This window comes from Mycteria americana, chromosome 4, assembly GCF_035582795.1.
Source record: "Mycteria americana isolate JAX WOST 10 ecotype Jacksonville Zoo and Gardens chromosome 4, USCA_MyAme_1.0, whole genome shotgun sequence".
In the NCBI taxonomy this organism is placed as follows: domain Eukaryota; kingdom Metazoa; phylum Chordata; class Aves; order Ciconiiformes; family Ciconiidae; genus Mycteria; species Mycteria americana.
In genome coordinates, this window is record NC_134368.1 from 34,580,161 (window position 1) to 34,601,604 (window position 21,444).

Consider the following 21,444-nt stretch of genomic DNA (forward strand, 5'->3'; position numbering starts at 1 on the left):
TTATCAAATACAAACAAAAAAACCCTCCCCACTTTTATGGGTGTCTTGTTGCCTTACAGCTACTAACAGCTGGCTGCTGCATAGCCATGTGTTAATGCTATTAATATAAAGTTATACCACAGTAACATAAGTCATCATAACAATGACTGCAATGACTTAATGACAAAAATGTACCTTAGACAGTTGCTTAATGGCAGACCATTCCCAAACCCAGAAAACTGAGCAGGAAAGGAACAGAATAACCTTTGCAGAACATAGTTTAAAGCTGCCCTCTCTTGGTGAAATTTTTAGAAAGTGGGAAATGTTTACATGCTACTCTAACTGTCAAGTGAACAGCAAACTTTCTGTCTATGAAAATGTCTCTTGGAACCACTTGCAATAAAGAGAAGGAGCCTGAAAATATAAAACACATAGAAGTAAAAAATATTTTATAAGTCTACATAATAGGAAGAAGCATTTTCAATCAATTATTCTGCTTGTCTAATGTGTCTGTATGTATATATATGTGCATATATATATATATATGCGCCAACAGAGTGGAATTCCATAAACATCTAAAATTGAAACTTCTAATTCTACTATTATTATGCATCAAAGAAAATATAGCTTTGGTTTGCAGTACAATATTGCTATCAGTGGTGATTACATTTCATAATATCTTTCACCACTGATAATAATAGACATCTCACAGTATCATATCAAATGTAGTCATTCCTGCTGGAATTTCACAGGTGGTGTGGAGCTGCACAGATTTCCTGGAAGTTTTGTTGTGTTTTTGAAACTAGAACAAATTTATATTCAAATCGAGCAATATAATGTAGTAAACTCCAATATAAACATTACATTTTTTATTTTTACAGAAACTAAAAGGAAATACAAGAAATAAAGAAAATGTGGATATTTATCCATGTTTAAATATACAAAGTCTTCACACATTTTCATTACATTATAGCATTCTGTTGATATGCTTTGAAAGGCAACAAGGAAATAAAACTGGAATGGCAGCATATACTGACTACATAAAAATATATATAAAAAAACTCAGCACTGCCTTACCTGTGGTTAAATTTATGACCAAAGGAAACCCAGTCTTTTTCAATTAACACCTAAAATGAGAAGATTGCATTCAGTGTTGTGGAGCAGAGCTGACACATATTGAAGCAGGCAGAAGAATGGTGTAAACAAGCAGTATTGGAATCCCAGTTAATTCTTAGAAGAAGCAGAAAACTGACAAGCAAGAATGATGTAAGCAAGCAGTATTAGAATCCCAGATAATTTTTAGAACAAGCAGAAAAATAATGAACGATGAGCACCACTGCAAACTCAAGACAAAGTAGCACTCTTCATGGATGCAGATAGGATGCCAATATTTCAACACACCTTCAATTAGCTCGATTCATCGTTTTCTAAAATAGAACCTAAAAATGTTTTAGGTTCTATTTTAATCTATTTTATTCTCTAAAAATCTTCCTCTTCCAATGCGTGACCAGGAACTTGATAAGCATTCCTAGATGCTTCACTAGTGCTGGTTTGCTTGGAAAAGGAACAGATTTTCCAACATAGCTGCTCATTGCAATCTAACATCTAGGGAGCACACACTTCCGGCACTCAAAACTTCACTGATCCCTGAAAATGAATACAAACTCTTGCTTGCACCAAAGCTCCTTGGGCTGCGACAAAGTTTCTTGGTCAAGGTTAGGAAAAAAAAATAAATGGGTACCCAACTGATTTCCACCTTTGATAACATTTCATACAGAAACTGGACTGTAACTTGGACAGATAAATCCTTCCTTCCTACTTAAAAAAAAAGGCATATTTAAGGAAAGTTTATTTTCTATTTAAACCAAAGATATCCATCTTAAACGATGCCATAAAATTTTTGTTTACTCCGTGAAAGAGAACCTGCTTACCATGAATCCTTTCATAGTTCTGTAATACGGATCCAATAGAAGGCTCGCTACAGAGCAAACCTGGGCTGTCCTATCCCAGCCATCAGAGCAGTGAACAAGCACACTCACACCTTCCTCAGCCACAGCCTACGGATACAGAAAAAGTCAGAGAGATTTCACAAGCAAGGGGAAAGGCAATGGTAAGAGAAGAACAGTGAGACAGCGCAATATAGAGAGTATTCATTTGGGAACCTGGAAACCTTGTTCATTTTTTTTATTCTGCCACAGAGTTCTTGAGTGATGTTGAGTGTTATTCCTCTCACTGGAAAAGTCTTAATCTCATCCCATCCTATGCAATATGGTGGTTGCAGCATCACCTGTTTATCTCCACTACAGGAGGATGTGGGGTTCATTTCAATTAAAATACATCAATCTGTCAGAGCAGACCTGAAGCAAATTCAGATGCTGCTAATGCTCTAACTCACATATCAGCAACAGAGCAACCATATTTGCAACATGGCTCTTAATTTCCCTTCTTGGTGGTAACGTCTATAACAGTAATGTCTGCTTCCGACGCCAGCGCTAGCGTGGATATTATTACAGCATACTGCATTGCACACTGATGACTTACTTCTAAAGGTTTGTGGGGAAGCCTGTGGTAGTGGTAAACTTCCATATCTAATAAGCAAGATGATTGTATCAGTATCTTTAATGTAAATAACTGGGGAAAGAGGATCCCATTTTATACATGAACACATAAAGAAGATATCATACTAAGTTCTCCGAAGTCTGGTGTTGCATTATTTTTGGAACTTGAGGGGTTTTTTTTAATTCTAAGGGTTTTGGCCTTTGTCATTTCAAAAGAGAACTAAATTTAGAAAGTAGAGAAATAAAATAGGTTAGGATAGATATTGCTTAGAAAAACAAACATTTAAGTTAAGTTTGGGCTTAATGGGGAATGAGGAATAAAAATAAATTATCTATGTTTATCTCAAGAGACAAGTAAATTCTACGAAAATAGAACCCCTGTGGGCAGGAGACCAACAACTGAGAACTGGGAACTGTACAAATCAGAACGGGTCAAAACGCATGTCTGAGGAGGCATGAAGCTAGCAAGCATATGGGCAAAGGATACATTTTGGGGGGCAGTATTTTAAGACTAGCCACTGGGGAAAAGTTGGCAAGAGCTAATGTAAATGACCTGATTTCTATAAGCTAATGAAAGCTAGTAGGGCTGGGAGACATAGTGAGATGTGCGTTTATCCCGCAGCTGCTCTTCAGGTAAGGAACTACAGTTGCCTGCTGAGCAGGAAGAAGCAAAGCAAGAGAAACAAGCAGTTACTGAGGAGGGAAACCCATGAAGTTTCATCCATATAGTCGTGTGTAGCAGGTCATGTGAATACAATGGCCTATAAGAAGTTGTAACAGTAATCTTAAAAATAAGGACTGAAACAGTAAAAGGCAGAGCATAAGGAAGGGGGTAATAAAATTAAAAATACTGTTGGTAGATGAGAAATATCTGCATTACTTTGGGTGGGATTAGGAGAAATAATGTCTTATCAACGCCAACAACTGTTTTCTGGAACGGTTCTCAAGTATGTAAAAGTAGAAGCTGCTAGAGAATTTGGCCAGGGTAATACACAGGAGTTGGTTTAGGAGGTGAATTTAGTTGGTTGCTAAATAACTCAGAGGAGCTAATGCAGTAGCTAATATTCCTATATTACAGCTACCATGTGAAGAAGTAGTCCTAAACCAGAAACCTTCAACAAAGAAAATGTCCAGAAACCAGTGGAGGAGGCAGGGGAAATAGGGAAAGAAACAGTGGTAATCGCTGCTGGGGAGTAAAGTAAGGACATTCAAATACCTGGCATAACAACATACAGCTTAGAAGAGGCTTTAGTACATTTGAATTCTTCGGTGAAAAGAACACAAACTTTTTTTTTACCATATTATCCAAATATCCATGTTGAAGCACCTAAGAATCCTCTCTCTTCATATATGAAGCATTGCAAGATGTTTTTTTTTCAGAAACAACATCACTGAAGATAACAGAAGTCACCCACAAGCACAGAATTCGGTCCTCACTTTCTGTATCTGGTTAGTCCAAGTTTTGTTCTCATTTTACACACTTTACCTTTGCAATAAAAATGCCAGCATCCATAATGGCTTTGATATGCTTCAGCCAGCCAGAATTTTCTAGGCCCCACAGAAAGTCACTCATTGAAGGCGATTTCAGCTCGCAAACTGCAAAAGAAGCTACATCTTAAATGTACAGTAATTATAGTCCCTTAAGCTTTCACTGACTGTTCAACTAAGACTTATCTCTTCAGATAGCTCCTGTGTAAAATATCCATCTTTTGAAATGAATGGCTACTTCACAGTCAAACTTTAACGCTGAAAAAAAGCATACGTTTGAGAAATGGGGCTGGGTCCAATTTCACCCAGTATGTTGATTTAAGTCAAAAAGAGAAGCTGTTACAAAGCCAGTTGCAAACAGTTTACCAAATACATCCTTCTGTGCAGCACAGATTTTCCAAAATTGTGTTGGGAGTGAAGTTTTCAAACCCCTGAGGGGGGATCTCCTATTTAATAATGAGGGCTTGGGCACAGAAAGGGTACCGTTCCTGCTGTCGGCCAGGCAGACAGCCGCCTGAACTGCGCCGGTCTCCTATTCCCAGCCACACTGGGTGATGAAGCTCTGTAGGAGCAGGCCCACCAAACCCAGCCTTCAGCATCACCACAGATATGACGGTGTTTGGGATAAAGCACTTCACTCAACAGTCCTCCGTCCCTGAATGAAGCCTTATTAAAACTTCACTTGTAGCCCAGAAGTATTCTGATGGTGAGGAAAAGCCATAATTCATCAAGGAAAATATTTGCCTGAAAACTTTCCAAGCTCTATGCCATGTTTAAAGAAAAAAAAAAATCTCCCAGTTTTTACAACATTAAGTTTCTACCCTGCTGTATCCAAGTGTCTATTTTTTAATATGACAGAGTTTGTGACATCAGAAGAAAAAAAGGGCAATCACAATCTAATTCATATACCTCAATTCAGCAGCAAACAAATACTCAGTAATATTTGGTGCAATCAATTTTCAAGAGTGAGATACTAAATTCACCACATAAATAGATTATACATTTATTTTGACCCATGTAGAATTATACCATCTTTTAAGGAAAAAGATACTAACCACTGAAACACATTTAAGGAATACAGTGAAAAATGTCACCGGTTTTACTGAGTTAATGTATGATCTGTGATTTAACGATGTCTTAGTAGGTCTCTTGTCCTTTGGAAATCTTCTAAACGACTCAGTTAATTATGGCCATGATGGCCAGTGGCAAAACTTTAGTTTCCTTCCATGTAATTGGAATTTAATTTTACAAGCCGAAGTCAGAGTTTATACCACATCTGAACGTATCCGGCTATCTTAACTCCATTTAATTCAGAGGCAAAATAATAGCCTAATGTGTCCGTACAAAGTCTTGCAATCTTTGTACATAGGGCCTCTTCCAGATGGTTATTTTAAAAGTCATTTTTGAAGGATATTTATAAAAATGCGTAGATAGCAGCACTGAAAGCAAACAGCTTTTCCCATGATTAATGCTCCTGTGCAGATGGAAGCGTGACCGATTAGTAGCTGAATTCTGGCTGAAGCTGCTGTCTCTGTTTACCAAAGCCCAAGGTAAGCCTGCAATAGTGCTTTGCTCATTCCCACTACCAAATTAGAGTCAATATTTACTGACCACTTCACTGAGCAAAGTTCAGGCTGTCCTAAAGGCATACACTGTATATTTCACAGGATTTTGGATACTGATCTGGACCTTAATACTGAGTTCAGTTATGAATTCAATTATGATGCTTATCCTAAGGGGAAAAGGCATTTCCATCTCAGCAGAAAAGGTACCAAAATCTGGGAGAAATAAGACCTGCTGCACCCGCTGCACGGGCACAGGAAAATCAAGAGCCCCTGGGCGTAGCTTATAGCAACGCAGCCGTGCTCCCTTCCCCAGAGGGGAGGAAGAAACGGGACACGTGGTGGAAACTGCCTCTTCCTCCAGCAAAAGTACCAGAGGGGGATGCTGGACCATTTCTGGCAGGATCTGGCCATAGGTAGAGGAAGGAGTAAATGCTGTGGGCCAAACCCTCAGGCTCTCTTTCTGGCTGATGTGTCACTGAAGTCCAAGGATCAGAGGGCTGCTCTTACATCAGCGACGACTGCTCCTGGGATGAGGGGAGGAGAAGCTCATATTTGCTGTTTAAATACAGACAGGGAGCATGTGGGGTCATCGTCTCGATGCACAACAAGCGGGAGTCGAGTCGTGGCTGGCCCCTGGACGTACAGCAAAGCTCACCCCGTCACAAACGCCACACAGCAGCCTCAGTCAGCCCTCGAATCTTTACTGAGAAAAATCCTTGTGCAACATTTCCTTCTAATATTAAAAATTATTTCAAGGAGGTTGCGCGCAGGATCAAAATTATCACGAGGATCTTCACGTACGCCTCTCTTTAAATGAAAAAAACCCAACCAAACCAAAATCAATACTATACTAAAGCAACATGAGGCAGCAGAGACAAAAGTAAAACTTTTTTTTTTCCTGGAAAGAAATTCCAGCATGTTGAAATGCATTTTACTTCCAGAATGCAGTCAAATCTCAACATTTTTTGCATATTCTGAAAAAATTCTAATTATTCTACAAATTTAATCATTTTATAATGCTGATATATTTTGCCAAAAATTAACATGATACAAGAGTAAATACATGTTAAAGTTAAGATAAATAAAATTGCTAGAATTAAAGTCAGTAAAATCACAAAGCTGAAACAAAATTTTTTTTACCTACTCAAATAAATGATTGACATTATTATAAGTATAAATTAATTTCTTCAGCTTTTTCCTAAAGAAACATCATTGAAATGAACCCATTCCTAATATAAGTGCATTTTCCAATGGAAAACTGAATAATCAATTTTTGTTCAGATTTCCTCAGCATGGGAAGTTATTTAAAATTGTATATTGAAAATAATCTGCAGTCTCTCATGTGAAAAGGATCCTCCAACCTTCGCTTCTGCTTAGTTCCAGTAAGTTGAATAAAATTGCCCTTGCTCTCCTGCAACACATCAGTCCCATTATGTCTTGATGTCCTCTTTTCCATGCTGCGCACTTCCAAGCAACAATGCAGCAGATATTAAACTAAAATCAGTTTTCATCAGCCTCATTTGTCTTTTCAAAGGTTTTTATGTACCTTATAACACCTCACAACAGATCATGAGCAGCAGACATATTTTATAATGTTTGTAGTGTAATGTGATGTTTTACCTTAGAGATTCACCTAGGTGTGTTTAAGTACTCCTTGATAAAAATTTAAAGCCATATGAAATGTATGTTATCATCATCCTTGACGGTGGTTTTGGTTCTGGTTCCCTTTGTATGTGCAAGTCAGGTAATAAGTACCCTTTTAAAGGCCACCAGAGAAACAGATGAAGGGACACTGATACAAATGGAAAAAGAGAGAAACTACGCAGCACCTTAGATGAGAAAAGCCCTGCTCATACACTGAAAGTCGTACGATTGTAAAACAAAAAAAAAAGTACTTGAAAGCCTCACGTGCTTGAAATTGGGGATTTAACTTCTCTAATTTCTAATCTTATCAGACAGGTCGCTAAATATGGGATTTCAACATAGCAAATACAAAACCTATGAAAAAAGCAGATGTTTTGAGCATACCGCTCATTTAAAAATAGATGCTAAGAAGTTATGCCTCCCAAGCAGCCTGAAGTGTTAAGTGCATCAGAAATTAGCTTGTTACATGTCAGTTTGGGCCATGGGCCTGTCTCACAAACTTTTGGTTCAAAATAATACACAGCACCGTCCTACGCAGCCAGGCTGGTTGTTTACTGTTTTAACTTTGATGGTCTTAAGCTGAACAAATAAAGGACAGGTTTATTGACCCGGCCTCTCTCCTAGCCAAACAAGACTTTGTAGTGAACTAAAAATCCTTCTATTTTCCTTCCTGAGACCCTTAGACCAAGGAATTAAGCAAAAATAAGTCATGAAGAGAGTGACTGTTTTACCTGCATCAGACTTTACTGCCGGTTTTCATAAACCGCTCTTATTTGAAAGCAGAGCACAGCTCTGCTGTCATGGAAAATGTAAGCCCTTCTTAGATCTAAAGTTCACATTTGCATCCAGACGATGGGAGACAGACGAAGAATAAAAGAGCATGGGCAGAGCGTCAAGTCAAGAATAGCTAGATCGAGCTGCTCCAGGAGGTGACAGAAGGTGTTGATGATATACATGAAGTAAATACTGAGCCTCTGTGGAGCGGAGTGAGCACTATTTACTATTTGCTTGTTAAAAATCAACAAGCCGTTGAGGGTCAAGGATGGCTTATTTATTCTTACCCTTTTCCCAGAAGGCCTCTAAACAGTAATGTACTCCAAATATTAAATGGCAGTACAGATGTGCTTGTTTATACACTGATAAGTATTTAGAAAGCAATTATTATTAATTTCCATGGCATTATGAAGGTGCTGAATGTTTACACCCATTGACTGTGAGTTTCATAAATAAACCTGATGTGACATGCTCTATACAGGGCATGAGTAAGCTTCTATTAAAATTCGCAGTCTAAAACGTACGACTACCTTATTGACCACATACAAAAATCAAACCATAGGTTTTCTGAGCTTAAAAAAAAAAAATTCCTCTATTTTCCCCTAGCATCAAAGTCAGCTGTAAGTGATTTTTTTCATTATACCATTAAACTATAAACTGCAGAAGAAGATGTAGTAGAAGTAAGGTGTATTGAAGTCAAATGAATTTTGTCATTAAAATAAACGATATCTGGATTTCACCCACGAAACAAGATGTTCGCACAATTAGGAAATCACCACTAGTTGCGATGATGGCCCATTGCTCGAGTCCCATTAGCCAGCAGGCAGCTGCATGCAGCACACCAGGCAAAGGCCCTGTTCATACCGGTTTTGACTGCTGCTGATTTCAGAGCAGTTATGCTGATTTGTGTGACAGAAGGATCAAATCTTTCCTCCAGTTTTCAATAAAGAAGAGTATTACCTTCCAGCATTTTCTGCAGACTATTTCTCATGACATGGATGTTCTCAATGCCTATGAATTGAAACTTGATGTTGGAGTAGTTGTCTTCATTTTCGTAGCCCTTCCCTGCTGCTCTGTTCGCCATTGCGTTGAGCTGAAAAAAATTAGGGAAAATTGGATGAAAACCAGCAGCAAACAGATTCTTTTCAAAACAAAGCTCATGGTCTACGGCAATAAATCAGGGTGATTTAAATCAGGCACAAATAGGAAGCATTTATCGCAGTGTCAACACAAGGGCTAGGAGTCAGGGATCTGTTTACAGCCTGTTGCAGGGCGCCGGGTTGCTGAGGCTCTGACCCATTTCACACACTTCGAGTGAATTTTCATTAGTGAGGTTAGACACAAAAACCCCACAGCTCATGTAGGGCTCCTCTGCAAGAGCATGAAGGTTTTAATTTGTTTTTAAAAGGCTATTCTGATTTTCTTTTTGATCAGCATTATATTTACTAGCAGAATATACCCAGGAGGTGGCAGTGTCTTATCTGCCGTGCCACTGTTTCATAGCTTGCGTACACTGTAATGTTGCCCAAATTACTGTGTGTTATGGCTCAGATCATCCAAAAGTCGATACAGCTTACTTCTTTGAAGCTTGGAATAATGAGGAGAGAGTTGGAGTAGTTTTCCCTAAGTTTATAGCATCTTGGCTCTCGTTGTGTAAGACCACAAAAGATGTGAATTGATGAAATTACCACAAATATTTTCATCTGCAATGCAGTGCTATCAAATATTTTGCTGTGCTTCAGCAAAAAATACATTCAACTGGAAGCTGGAGTTTGGCTCTGAATCTGTTACTTGCTTCCTGGCATGGGAAAGTCACTAAATGCTTCTTTAGTTCAGTTTTCCCAAGCGTAAAATGAAGGGCTTTTTAACGCTTATTTTCCCCCCTTTTGAGATTCCTGGGGGAGAAGAAAACTATCTGCCAAACCCCTTATGCCAAATGTAGATCTCTGGGCTGAAAACTAGAGCTGATAGAAACGAATTAAGTAATTTTACTTTATTACCCTATGCATTTTTTTTTATTTCCTATAGCAAAATCTCACTGTCCAATAGAAAGAAATTCTCTTTTTGCATGAAGTCCCTGCCCTTCTATGAAATGGGCGCTGTAAGGCTGGGGAGCCTTTGAACTTCCCAAGAAATACGAAGGCTCCAGCAGTAACAAAGTGGCCCACGTGGCAGAACCTCCACACCTCCAACCACAACTAACAGCTTCTGCTCAGGAAAGATTTAAGAATTAAATAACAATGGATATTGCACATCCAGACTGGAGGGCACTAACAAAGCTTTTGGAGAGATCTTATGAGATATCAAGTTGGACAAAAAAAATGACTCATCTTCATTGCAGTGAGAGCCAATGCTCATGAAAAATCAAAACAAAGTCTCTCTTAGGCATTGCCTAGGGGGCAAGAGGCTATGCAGGTAACTCCATTCCAGTTTATTTCCCAATATCGCAGGCAGTACTATTGATTTGCTGCTTCTGCGGTCACTTCTGACACTCGCAATAATATACTTCAGTACTTGGCTAATGGTATCATGGGATATGTAAGAATGTGTCCCTTCCTGATCTCTTCCACCCCAAGCACACACACTCCTGATATTAAATTTTAATTTGGAGCCGAATGGATGCAGTTGGGTAGGACTGATTGTCTGCTGCCAACTTCTCTCCAGCTAAGATGAACAAGTCTAGCTTTTTTACGTCATATGTCAAAATAGGTTTCCATGGACCAAATTTGACCTCTTAACTTTCAAAGGAAACAGCTAAAGACTAAAAGCTTTTTATGCCATTATAATTTCATTTTAGATACATAAGCAAACAGACAGGTGAGACTGCTTTTCAATTATTTTACTGTGTCCAATTTAATATGTGAAGATAGGGGATTTTTTTCCCCATCTTCACACTTTCTAGTGCGTCTATTCCCATGAGCAGAACTTGGCAATAGGAATACGTAGTTTTCCTATTTCCTATTACATTTGTGGACCACCATTAGGAATGGAAACATTGCATGAATTTCATGATACAACAGATGGAACCATACTCTAATATAGGAACCTAGGCAAAAACCCCCAGCATTTTTCATTTACTCAAGTCTTGTGTAAAACTTCTTTTAACTTGTAGTATGCAATTCAGAAAAAAGTGCAGGCATAAAAAAAAAATTCTTGCCTGTCAACCAGCAGTCTGCTGATGTTTTGGCTATCAATGAACAATAAAAAAAAGATACAGCCTGTGAACAGCATGTCCTTTAAGGACAGAGTCCTCAGTGTGACTTGCTAGAAAGATATAAATTATCTGTTGAATCCTAATCTTCCTCTTTTGAAGTAGACATCAGTGTTCTAATATGAACAAAATGAAGCAGTCTCTCTCTGCAATAGCATATAGCTTCAGGAAGAAAGATCTGAACGCATGAGTCTAAGCCACCACAAACCCCTGAAACCTTAAATGAAAAACATCTAGCCCCTAAATGACCTAATCCTCGGTACAATAAATGCTATTAACTGTCTCTGCCGCAGAGCAATTTTATCACAGAAATCCTTCATTAAGACAGTCTGAAATAGCCCTCTTTAAAAGCAAGTAAATATAAGGTCAAATTTGCAAGGCTTTCTGACACTCATTTATTTTAAATATTGTCAGTTGCCAAACTTTGCAGCTGCCACAATATTTACTAACAAGTTTTCCACATCACCTACCAAAATTCCATCTGTTGCTCTTCAAGTAGTTGTTGCAAAGCTCTCTGAATTGTGCCTGTCCTCGCTTCATCTCAGTGCATATGAGGAGACAACCTCTAAAGGGACCAGACCTCACTTGCCAGATTGCCTGGCATCTTCTTTAGCGTGGAGAATAACCAACTCCTGTCTTGTTATAAAGAGTTATAGCACTAATTTGTTTTACTCATAAGCAGTAAGTTTATATTAGCTTCTTCTGTAAACACATAGAGGATGGAGAAAATGAAGAAAGAGAGTAGCCTAAGTAAAGCTCTGCATATGGTCATCCTGGTATATGTAAATGAAGTGGAAACAAAGCTCTCTTCTGCAGCCAAAGTTTTTGTTTTGAAGATTATCAAGTGCAATGAGGGACAGCATATGAAGAGCTCTTGGGAATGCTGAATTCACTGGCCCATCAATATTCATCACCTTTGCAAGGAACCAGCTCTGATGAGAGAAGGGGCAGGTAGGTTTTTTTAGCTTCCTAGAGCAACCAGAAACCTTGCACCAGACTCAATAACTTACCTTTACATTTGTTAAAGGTTCCCTGAGGAATGCCAGGAACAGCTTGCACTGATATCGATCACTTCCTACGTGCCCTAGATTTATACATGCATTAGGAGCTGCAAGATTAGCTGTAACAGCTGTAACAAGGCTGTATTTGGCACCTGGGATCACAGGAGCTTTAGAAAATCGGTCCATTCTTGTGGCACAGAGAGCGATAAGTAGGAATCTGTGCATACAAATTTCTTTACATCAAAACTTTTTTTTTTCCAGAGAAGCTCAATGAAAACAAAGAGTTTTCATCTGCTGACTGGCTCCTGAAGAAGCCAGCGTTGCTGGAAATATGCCGTCGTTCATGACTGAGCGAGCCAATTGCACTCTCTCCACTTAAAGTACAGGCCTTTTTCACTGCACACAGGAGGTGCCTCACCAAAGTCGTTTACCAGAAAAGTTTACAGGATGGGACCTTCCCGTTATTACCTTGCAAAACATCATTAATAGCCAAGTCAGTAAGTGTTTAGTAATAAATCCCATCAATGAGCGACCTCCTTAATTAGGGAAGAGTACCAGTATCATCAGCTAGGAAATGCTAAGCTATAAATATTATCACATACAGAAAACTGTTAAACAAACATTATTTAAGCAGCCAGGTCTGTAATTCCCATCCAAAGCCTACTCTGAACACAGTCATGCCAGTCCTTTCCTAGTGCTCATCACGATTCATTTTCTTCAGGACCACGAGTAAGGTGGTACCATCCTCATCTTCCCAATAAAAAAGAGGGAATTGAAGGTCAAAGTAGTCACCAAATTACAAAGTGCACATCCCAAATTACAAATTACACATCCCAAGGCCCTGATTTTCTGGCTACTGCCTCCCATTACAGGTGTGAGCACTCAGCACTTTCCTGCCAGCCCCCAGGTCTTCAGTCAATCACCAGTCAGACAGGTTCCTCCTTTCTGCTCCAGCTCTGCCTCGTTTCTCCTTTCTCGCTCCATTCCTCCTGTTTCTCAGCTTTAGCCACCTTGCCCTTTCAGGCTCTGGCTCCTGATCTCAGGCTGCTGAAACAGCTTCCTTGTTCCTTTTCCTCAAGCCTTTGCTCTCATTTTTCCTTTTCCCCCGCTATAGGTCATCCTATATCTACTAGGGATTTTGTGGAGATTTGCCCCTTTGGTTTCTTTTCCTTCACATGATTTGGTAACTTTAGCAGGGAAACTACTGATAGTGTAAGAAAGAACATATCCCTCCTCCCACCTCCAGGCACCGAAGCCCATCTAGTCTTCATCACCTTGAGCTGTTTGCCAGCATGCCAAATGTGGACACAAGTTTTGTTAGCTTTCATCCCCTTCTAGATCATTACTGAGTTTCTGTGTTTCTGCACAGTGTAATTTTTCTAAAGCTTTTATCTTGGCCAAAGATTTTAGTCAATTATAGAGATATGGTGTCTGAGATCACTAGTTACCATATTTCAGATTCTCTCAAAAATGCAGAAGTGCTGGAGGTATTCAAAGAAGGTCTCCTCAAGTCTTGTAACCCGAGTAAATGGTCTTTTCTTACCCTTATGCACAGGTCGTTGAAATTTTCCTACTTGCAAGAGAAATCTTGCATGGAAAATTTTCGTATAAGCAGGCAGAAGTTTGCAACACTACAAACAACTGTAAATACAGTTTTATAATGGGAAATATTTTTCACTAGCCTCATCAGTAATATAGTTACTGATAGCTCCTCTGTGTGTGGAAACAGTTACGATTCCAAGTTATTTATTTTTCTGTATCTTAACATTTTGTTAAGAATGGAAAAGAGAAAAGCTCAGTGTAAAGAAAAAAATTCTCTAAGAGATAAAAATGTGGGCAAGGTTCCTAGTTAAGATTCCGCTGATAAATCCTGATTTACCTGTGGAGTTACACAGGTGCAACTAAGATCAGAAGTATGGTCAAGCATTTGGGCCGTGCATCTTCCCTAATGTATTCAGTCCAGATTCAGTCTTGCTATGCGCAAGAAATTTAATGTACTTACTTTGGGCCGAGTGTCAACAACGTATATGAAATCACTTCCTGGATTTGCTTTTCTAATGGCCTGGAGCATCTGTTCATCCTCAAGGCATCGAGCACTAAAGCCAGATAAAGGCTGGCTGCTTCTACATATGGAGGCCTGCAGAAAAACAAACAAACAAAAACATCAACAGAGTTATTAAGCAGAAATTATTTAGTATCCAGAAGCATTTACAAAACCAGCTCATCAGATGTTTGCATAGGTGTACAGTTATGTGGGAAGGGCAGAATGGTAAAAGGAATTACATGTTAATAAACAAATTCATTTTTAAAAGGCAAGGAAATATTAAAACAATGCAACCCCATTGGCCCAGGTCTAGTCTTGAACCCAAGTTTTAGAGTTATTTTAAATATAGCATTTCCCTAAAGTGGAATAACTCCTGAAAGGTGGTCTCTAGAGGATGTGATGAGCACAACACTGCAATGACAAGAACGCTGATAAAACGTAAAGAATAGGTCCTTTTGCACTGCCACTCACACTTACCAGTTATGATACTGATGACAGCCAGCTTGCGCCAAGACATGCTTTACTCAACAGCCTGAGACACCATGAGTGCAGGAAACAAGAATGCGTAATATGCAGCTAGATCACTGATGGTGGACTATTTTTAGCACTGCCTCTGGAGAAAGACCTTACTGCATGGGAAGTGGGTCAGGCAGCCTGACTCCCGGCGTATATTTATTAGTCAATGCTATTGAAGAAGGCAAGAGACTTTCTCCACAGACCCATCGGGATCAGCCCCCCAGGTGAAACTGGGAAAGAAGGAACTGAATGTGAAGTGGGTGAGCAGGGAGGTTTCTACTTCTGCTAGGCAGAGGGCAGCTCGATTTGTAGAGGGCAAGGGGCTAATACATGCACTTTCTAAGTACTGAGCATAAGCATGAAGAGAATCTGCCTGCTGAAGGTCGTGACCCATGCAGACTGCCCTACAGGTTATTTATTACTGTGAGAAGGGACACGCTCATTTTCATCCAAGTCTTCGAACTATTGGTAGTTAGTGTCCTGGTTTCAGCTGAGATAGAGTGAATTTTCTTTAGAGTAGCTAGTATGGGGCCATGTTTTGGATTTGTGCTGAAAACAGTGTTGATAATAAAGAGATGTTTTAGCTGTTGCTAAGTAGTGCTTATACTAAATCAAGGACTTTTCAGCTTCCCATGCTCTGCCAGGTGCACAAGGAGTTGAGAGGGGACACAGCCGGGACAGCTGACCCCAGCTGACCCCAGGGCTATTCCATACCATATGACCTCATGCTCAGTATATAAAGCTGGGGAAGAAGAAGGAAGGGGGGGATGTTAGGAGTGATGGCGTTTGTCTTCCTTAGTAACCGTTACATGCAATGGAGCCCTGCTTTCCTGGAGATGGCTGAACACCTGCCTGCCCATGGGAAGGAGTGAATGAATTCCTTGCTTTGCTTCACTTGTGTGTGTGGCTTTTGCTTTCCCTATTAAACTATCGTTACCTCAACCCATGAGTTTTCTCACTTTTACTCTTTGGATTCTCTCCGCCATCGCACTGGGGGGAATGAGCGAGTGGCTGCGTGGTGCTTAGTTGCCAGCTGGGGTTAAACCACAACAGTTAGTCAGTAAAATGAGGATCTTTAACACAGAAATCCTGAATTGTGTGAGAGCCTGTTCATACTTTATTAATAGTTCTTGCAAACAGATTATTAGTTCTCTAGAGCCTTACCTGCTGATCAGCACGCATTCCAGTAATTTAATATATGCTTATACCTCCTTTGCATGAAGCAAAAGGTACATATGAACATGTCCACAACCTGCCATTTTAATAGAAGGAAGACATTTCTCTCTCATTCATAGTGCACCATACACAAGGCAGATATGGCCCTCAAGATTAAAGTTAAAGTTAGGGTTGTGGATGAAGGTTAGGATTCAGGAAAGTATGGGCTGGAGCCCATCACATATATCATTGCGGGGGCCCAAAGGTCTAAGGTAGGTGCTGGCACCAGTATGAGAGAATGGCTTGTCTGTCAAGTTAGGCTTGGGTTAAGATCATGTTTAGCCCCAGCTTAAGAAACAGCTGCTGCCAGTACTGCAAACTAGGAAGATAAGCTGACCTAGTGACCATTAGATATCATAAGTGGGAATCATTACCCATGATATCCATGAAGAGATCACCTCCTTCTGACCCAGGCCAACTGTTTAGGATGAGCACATATGTCTATAAAATTTCTTGGGCTACGTTTAAGAGTAGGGCAAGAGATGAGGTCATGTTTTGCTATTGCATAGGCTCAACAGATAGTTCCAGAGTTTGATCTGATGATATTCACACAGATCCTGTAAGACGCAGAGTGAAGTGTCACATCATTGTTGAATTTTCAGTACCAAAGAGCTATGGGAAAGTTCTGGATATGAAAGACTGAATGAGTGGCACTCATCTCCCCTGCATGCAGCAGATCTCTTCCCAACCTGCTCTTACCATAGCTGTTCAATCTCTACCATCACAAATCTTACACCACTCCTGCCCATTACTCTATTAGCTGGCAACTCATGCCAACCTCCAAACTCACAAGGAGGTATTTCCTCCAACATTCCCAACCCTTTTCCTAGCCCTTTGAACCGTAAAGGATCCAGGAGTAAACACAATACTTCAGATCCTGGTGGTCTGAACCTTAACCTGAACTCCAACCACAACAGGGAAAACATTCAGGCTGAAACCATAAAACTCATCCAAACTGGATCACTATATATTGGAATCTAGCTGATCCCTGAGACCTTTTCTTTCACTGAGATTTGGAAATGTCCAAGTGTTTTGAATCCTAGATATCTATATTTGGACTTAGTTGATTATGCAAAGGGATTAATTTTGAAAATTTTGGCCCTAATGAAGTATTAAAGATAGTATGCAATTCATGCAGACACTGTATTTACTATTTAAATCTTCCTATCCTCCTGTTTTGTTGTCAAGTTTATAGATCTTTATGGAAGCAGAATTTTGATGAAATAAGGGATAAAGAAGGAGTCAAAATAATGTCTCATTCCTTCCTTCTGAAGCTTAAACCTATGATAGGGGCCACTGTAAAGATAAGATTTCCATGGAGACCGTCGCTTATGATTCCTGCTTGTGACAGCCTACAGAAATATCTGCCATCCTGCATGGCAAACTCTACAGATGCCCTGTAATCCCACACTAGCTCTGTCTCTTGGGAAGTCCTGGCCATCTCCCAGCACTAGGGAAGACCTCTCGATGCAATTGCCAGTCTGGGACTGAAACGGAGGTATTAGACACACGGGTACTTTGTGAGTACAAAGGGGACACCATCCTCCTAAGTGGTAATGGCAGCTGAGCTAAACCAGTCCCTAGGGAGCTGGGACGCAAATGTAAAAACACTCAGTCCACAGGATCCTTCAGTCCAAGGGTCTCCTTTACCTCAGCTGCCAGAAACAGAAATGCAAATAGTCTAGGTACAGGTTTTTTTCCAAATGGTTACAGACAAGTGAGGCAGGTCCTCACTCGGCCCTGAGAACATCTGTCAAGGAGAGGAGAAGGTGGCACTCCTTGCTTTTACGGACAAGGAGAGTCTTTTCAACAAAGCCATGACACACTGCTCAGCCAAAATTTGGTAGGTCTTTCATCCATCCCTTTTGGGTCTATTCACAGATCTTTTCTTCAGAGGCTACTCCTGATTCTGTAATTGTTTTTCCTCCTCCTTGGCTTGCTCTCAGACTGTGGCTACCAGATCCTAAATTGCTCTGTTCTCCCAGTCACCTGCTAAGCTGCCTGCTACTGGCCCTCACTCTTCTGCCACCCATGTTTCAGGACCTCTTGTCCTACTTCATTTCCTTCTGATACAGAGATTGCACTTTTTGTGTTAGCTGGATGATGAAGCTGAGTTTAAATGACTGCATTAAATGCCTATTAATGAACTAACCATAATTCCAGGGTGTGCCCATATGTACAAACCACACTAACCAGACTACACTAACCATCTTTTAATTTTTTTTTTTTTAATAAACACTGATTTCTTCTTGTGAAAACTTACTAGAAGAATTACAAAAGCAAGGCCAAAATAAGCAAACACTTCAAAGCTACAAACTCACACTTACATTGTTATCCTTGCAGTAGTAGGAAAGAGCTGGGAAACGCCTTCGACTCCGAAACTTAGAGCTCCCCACTATGATGTGTGCAGTCGCAGACTTTGGTACATACACTTCCGTAGGATAGGAGTCACAGACCTGTGAAAGGAAACTCTGCTTATTTGGTCCACAAAATACATTAGCCATGTCCACAGCAAAACCAAAATACCAAGGAACTCTAATCTCAGGCAACATGCCATAATTATTGTGTAGACATCACTGACGTTTCTCAAAACAATCTTTTGAAGCTGGAAAGTATTAATTCTAACTTACAGATGGCAAAACAGAAGCAGAAGGGTTGAAGGGGTGTATTTCCAAGTGTTAATTCATGCCTCGTTGAGAACAGACAGGTATAACATACCAGAAAAGGTTCATCGTTATGTACAGCAAGGTTGTATTTACAACTGCGGATTCCTCTGGAGCAGAATTTGGAAGTAAGTATGGGAGTGGGTGAAGTTCTCAAACACCCCTCTCTTATAATGGGAGGGGACTATAGAGGCAATTTTTCCAGCAAATCTGATAATAAAAAAACCATAATGACAAAATAGGGACTTGGAGAAAAGAAATTAATCCGTAGGAAATGAGGATACCAAAAGGCAAGCAGCCCTGACAACGCCTACCACTGCTGAAAGGAACCCAATGAGCCTGCAAAAAAGCCCAGAGTTCCTCTGGAGACAAGTGGGACCACGAATGGGGGCCTGGTCTAACTTCCTTTTCCTGATACTGCCTGTGACATTCTGGCTGGGGTCAAAAGGGTATCCAGTATCTATCTCCCTGGGACTTTCTGAGATGACTAAAGGAATTAGGATGCCCAGGAAGAAATTAGGTTCTAAGAGAGCCAGAGATACGTAATGAAGGAGAAAGAAAAGGAAGGGCTTGTGGTTACAGATGCTGCCGTGGTGAACTGTGTTTTGTTCATGGTGACATTTTTCCTACACTGTATCTTAAAAGAGATGAAAAATTTTTTCCGCTTGTTTTAACAAAAAGAAAACAAACCCTGACAGCACATTCAGTCTTCTCTGAGAAGGTCACAGGCCTTCCTTAACATCAATATGCTCCTCCAGCAACAGAGCCAGTGGAGTGCATGGACAAACTTCCTTCAAAAATACTTTGGTTATTATTTCTCACAATTAATTAAAATTCTAGGGACTTAATTGTACAGGACTGAACTAGGCAGGACAGCAGGCAGCTAGGAAGAGATATGACCTGTCAGATAACTGTGAAAAACACTAACAGTCAATCATGGAGGCTTCAAAACAATTGTGAGGATGGCCAGTGAGGAAAAAATATTGCCAAATTCACTATTTCAAGTAATTTTTTTTCTTAAAATGACTGTGTAGTAATTATATACAACCCTACATGTCAGGAAAATGCTCATTCAGACACATAACATCAGGTATGATTTAAACTTCTCCCCAGGCAGCCAAGTACTAATGTTTAAAACTTACTGTGTACAAGTTTTCTGTGCTCAATTTCAACATGTATTAAACAAAGACACATACTTTCTATGTGCCTTTTTATGTGAAAGAATGGAAGAACTGCACCTTACTGCATGCGTGTACAGTACTGAGCACAAAGGGATCCCACATCTGAGCACTTTGGTAGTCCAGAGTCAGACTGCTGATTCACTTTACACCCTCTGTAATAGAAAAATCACAACAACTCACTCCGTAGTCTCTGTTTACATCGCTAATCTGCCAATAGTTGTTTGGAATACCCATCCGATTATATTCCTCATTGAGGTCCACAAGCTTCCAGCCTTGCTCTCGTTCTTCTTTATCTAGTTTTGGATTGAATGAGAAACAATACAGCTCTTCGTATTTCACTGAAAAAAAAAAAAAGGCAAACAAACAAGACCCATAAAACACTTTAGATTTCTCATCCTGAAATCACACTTCAAAGCCAAAATTTGGTATTGTCCTTTATGTAGTTTCTCTTTTAAAATAGTATGCTTTGCTAGACAAAAGCACATATCCTGGCTTATAACTATTTTCAAGTATCCTTTGAAAGTACTGTGCTGTTTTGGTACTTGTCGGTGCTGCAATATAGGTGCCTTGTTAGTAATGCGACTTAAAATATACTGTTCTGCTAGACCTCTTCTCTACTGAATTGGAAAAGCCTCCCCCAGCACAAAGACAAAATGTCAGTGATAATCTGCTTTCATCCAAAGGAATCTAAAGTCAGTACCAGAACAAGCACTAGTTCTGCAAAAGAATTTGCTGGCCAGAGGTAGCTCAGAAGTCCCTTTATTACCGTAACATCTGTCCTGTGGCAAAGACAAAAGCTCTGAACAACGGACTATGCAGCACAGTCTTCCAAAAATGAACTAACTCAGAAGTCTTTGTCCCTAAATAGGGAAGTTTCCAATAGATTCAATGAAATTTTAGTTTTATGGACTGCAAAATTCTGTCCTTGAATTATTAGCAAAGGCATTCATGACACAGATGTTGTAATAGCATAAAAATAGCATATGTTACATCAATCATTTCATCATGACCATGAACTCCTTTAAGTAGCTATGCCACCTGTCACCCTCGGTCAAAGACCATATAATAAACTGTGCTGGTGCTGGAGTTTTAAACTTTTTGTTTTAAACTTTTTGTAGGAGTATATCTGTATTTATGCTAATGAGTGTCTTAATCCTGGTGACCAATGGCAGCCAGACACCACTGCCATTAAATGCCAACTGTCACTGATATGAAAAATTATTTGACATATAGCTTGAAATTAATGGTCTCGTTGACACTTAAGATATTGTTATGTCATGAGGGCAAGTTGCATTCTGTTGCTCTAAGTTCCTTAAAACTTTCTGACCAACAGAAAGCTTTAACTTTAGAACTGAAGTAAATAGTAAGTTGAGTCCTCTTTGATTTCATAGTTCCCCACTGATATAGGTGTTTCACAATATAATTTTAACAGGATCAGTAACAAGTACTACACTTTTCTAATAATCTATACGTAATAAGCAGTCTGAAAACACTACAGTAAGGAACTTTTTAGATGTAAGAATAACAACAAAAATAGCTACAATATTAATAATAATAAGGCTTCCACCTTTTTCAATAGAAGGTACTCACTTTTATTTTTATTAG

General features: G+C 39.6%; 1 protein-coding gene across 1 annotated transcript in view; it reads right to left on the reverse strand.

Annotated features, from left to right (window-relative positions):
* MTMR7 (myotubularin related protein 7) overlaps window positions 1–21,444 on the reverse strand; it is a 36,804-nt gene that overhangs the window by 4,577 nt on the left and 10,783 nt on the right. Inside the window, 7 exon segments of the mRNA XM_075500151.1 lie at window positions 1,057–1,106; window positions 1,911–2,036; window positions 4,024–4,133; window positions 8,969–9,101; window positions 14,223–14,357; window positions 18,323–18,451; window positions 20,020–20,177. Coding sequence (XP_075356266.1) covers window positions 1,057–1,106; window positions 1,911–2,036; window positions 4,024–4,133; window positions 8,969–9,101; window positions 14,223–14,357; window positions 18,323–18,451; window positions 20,020–20,177 — 841 coding nt within the window.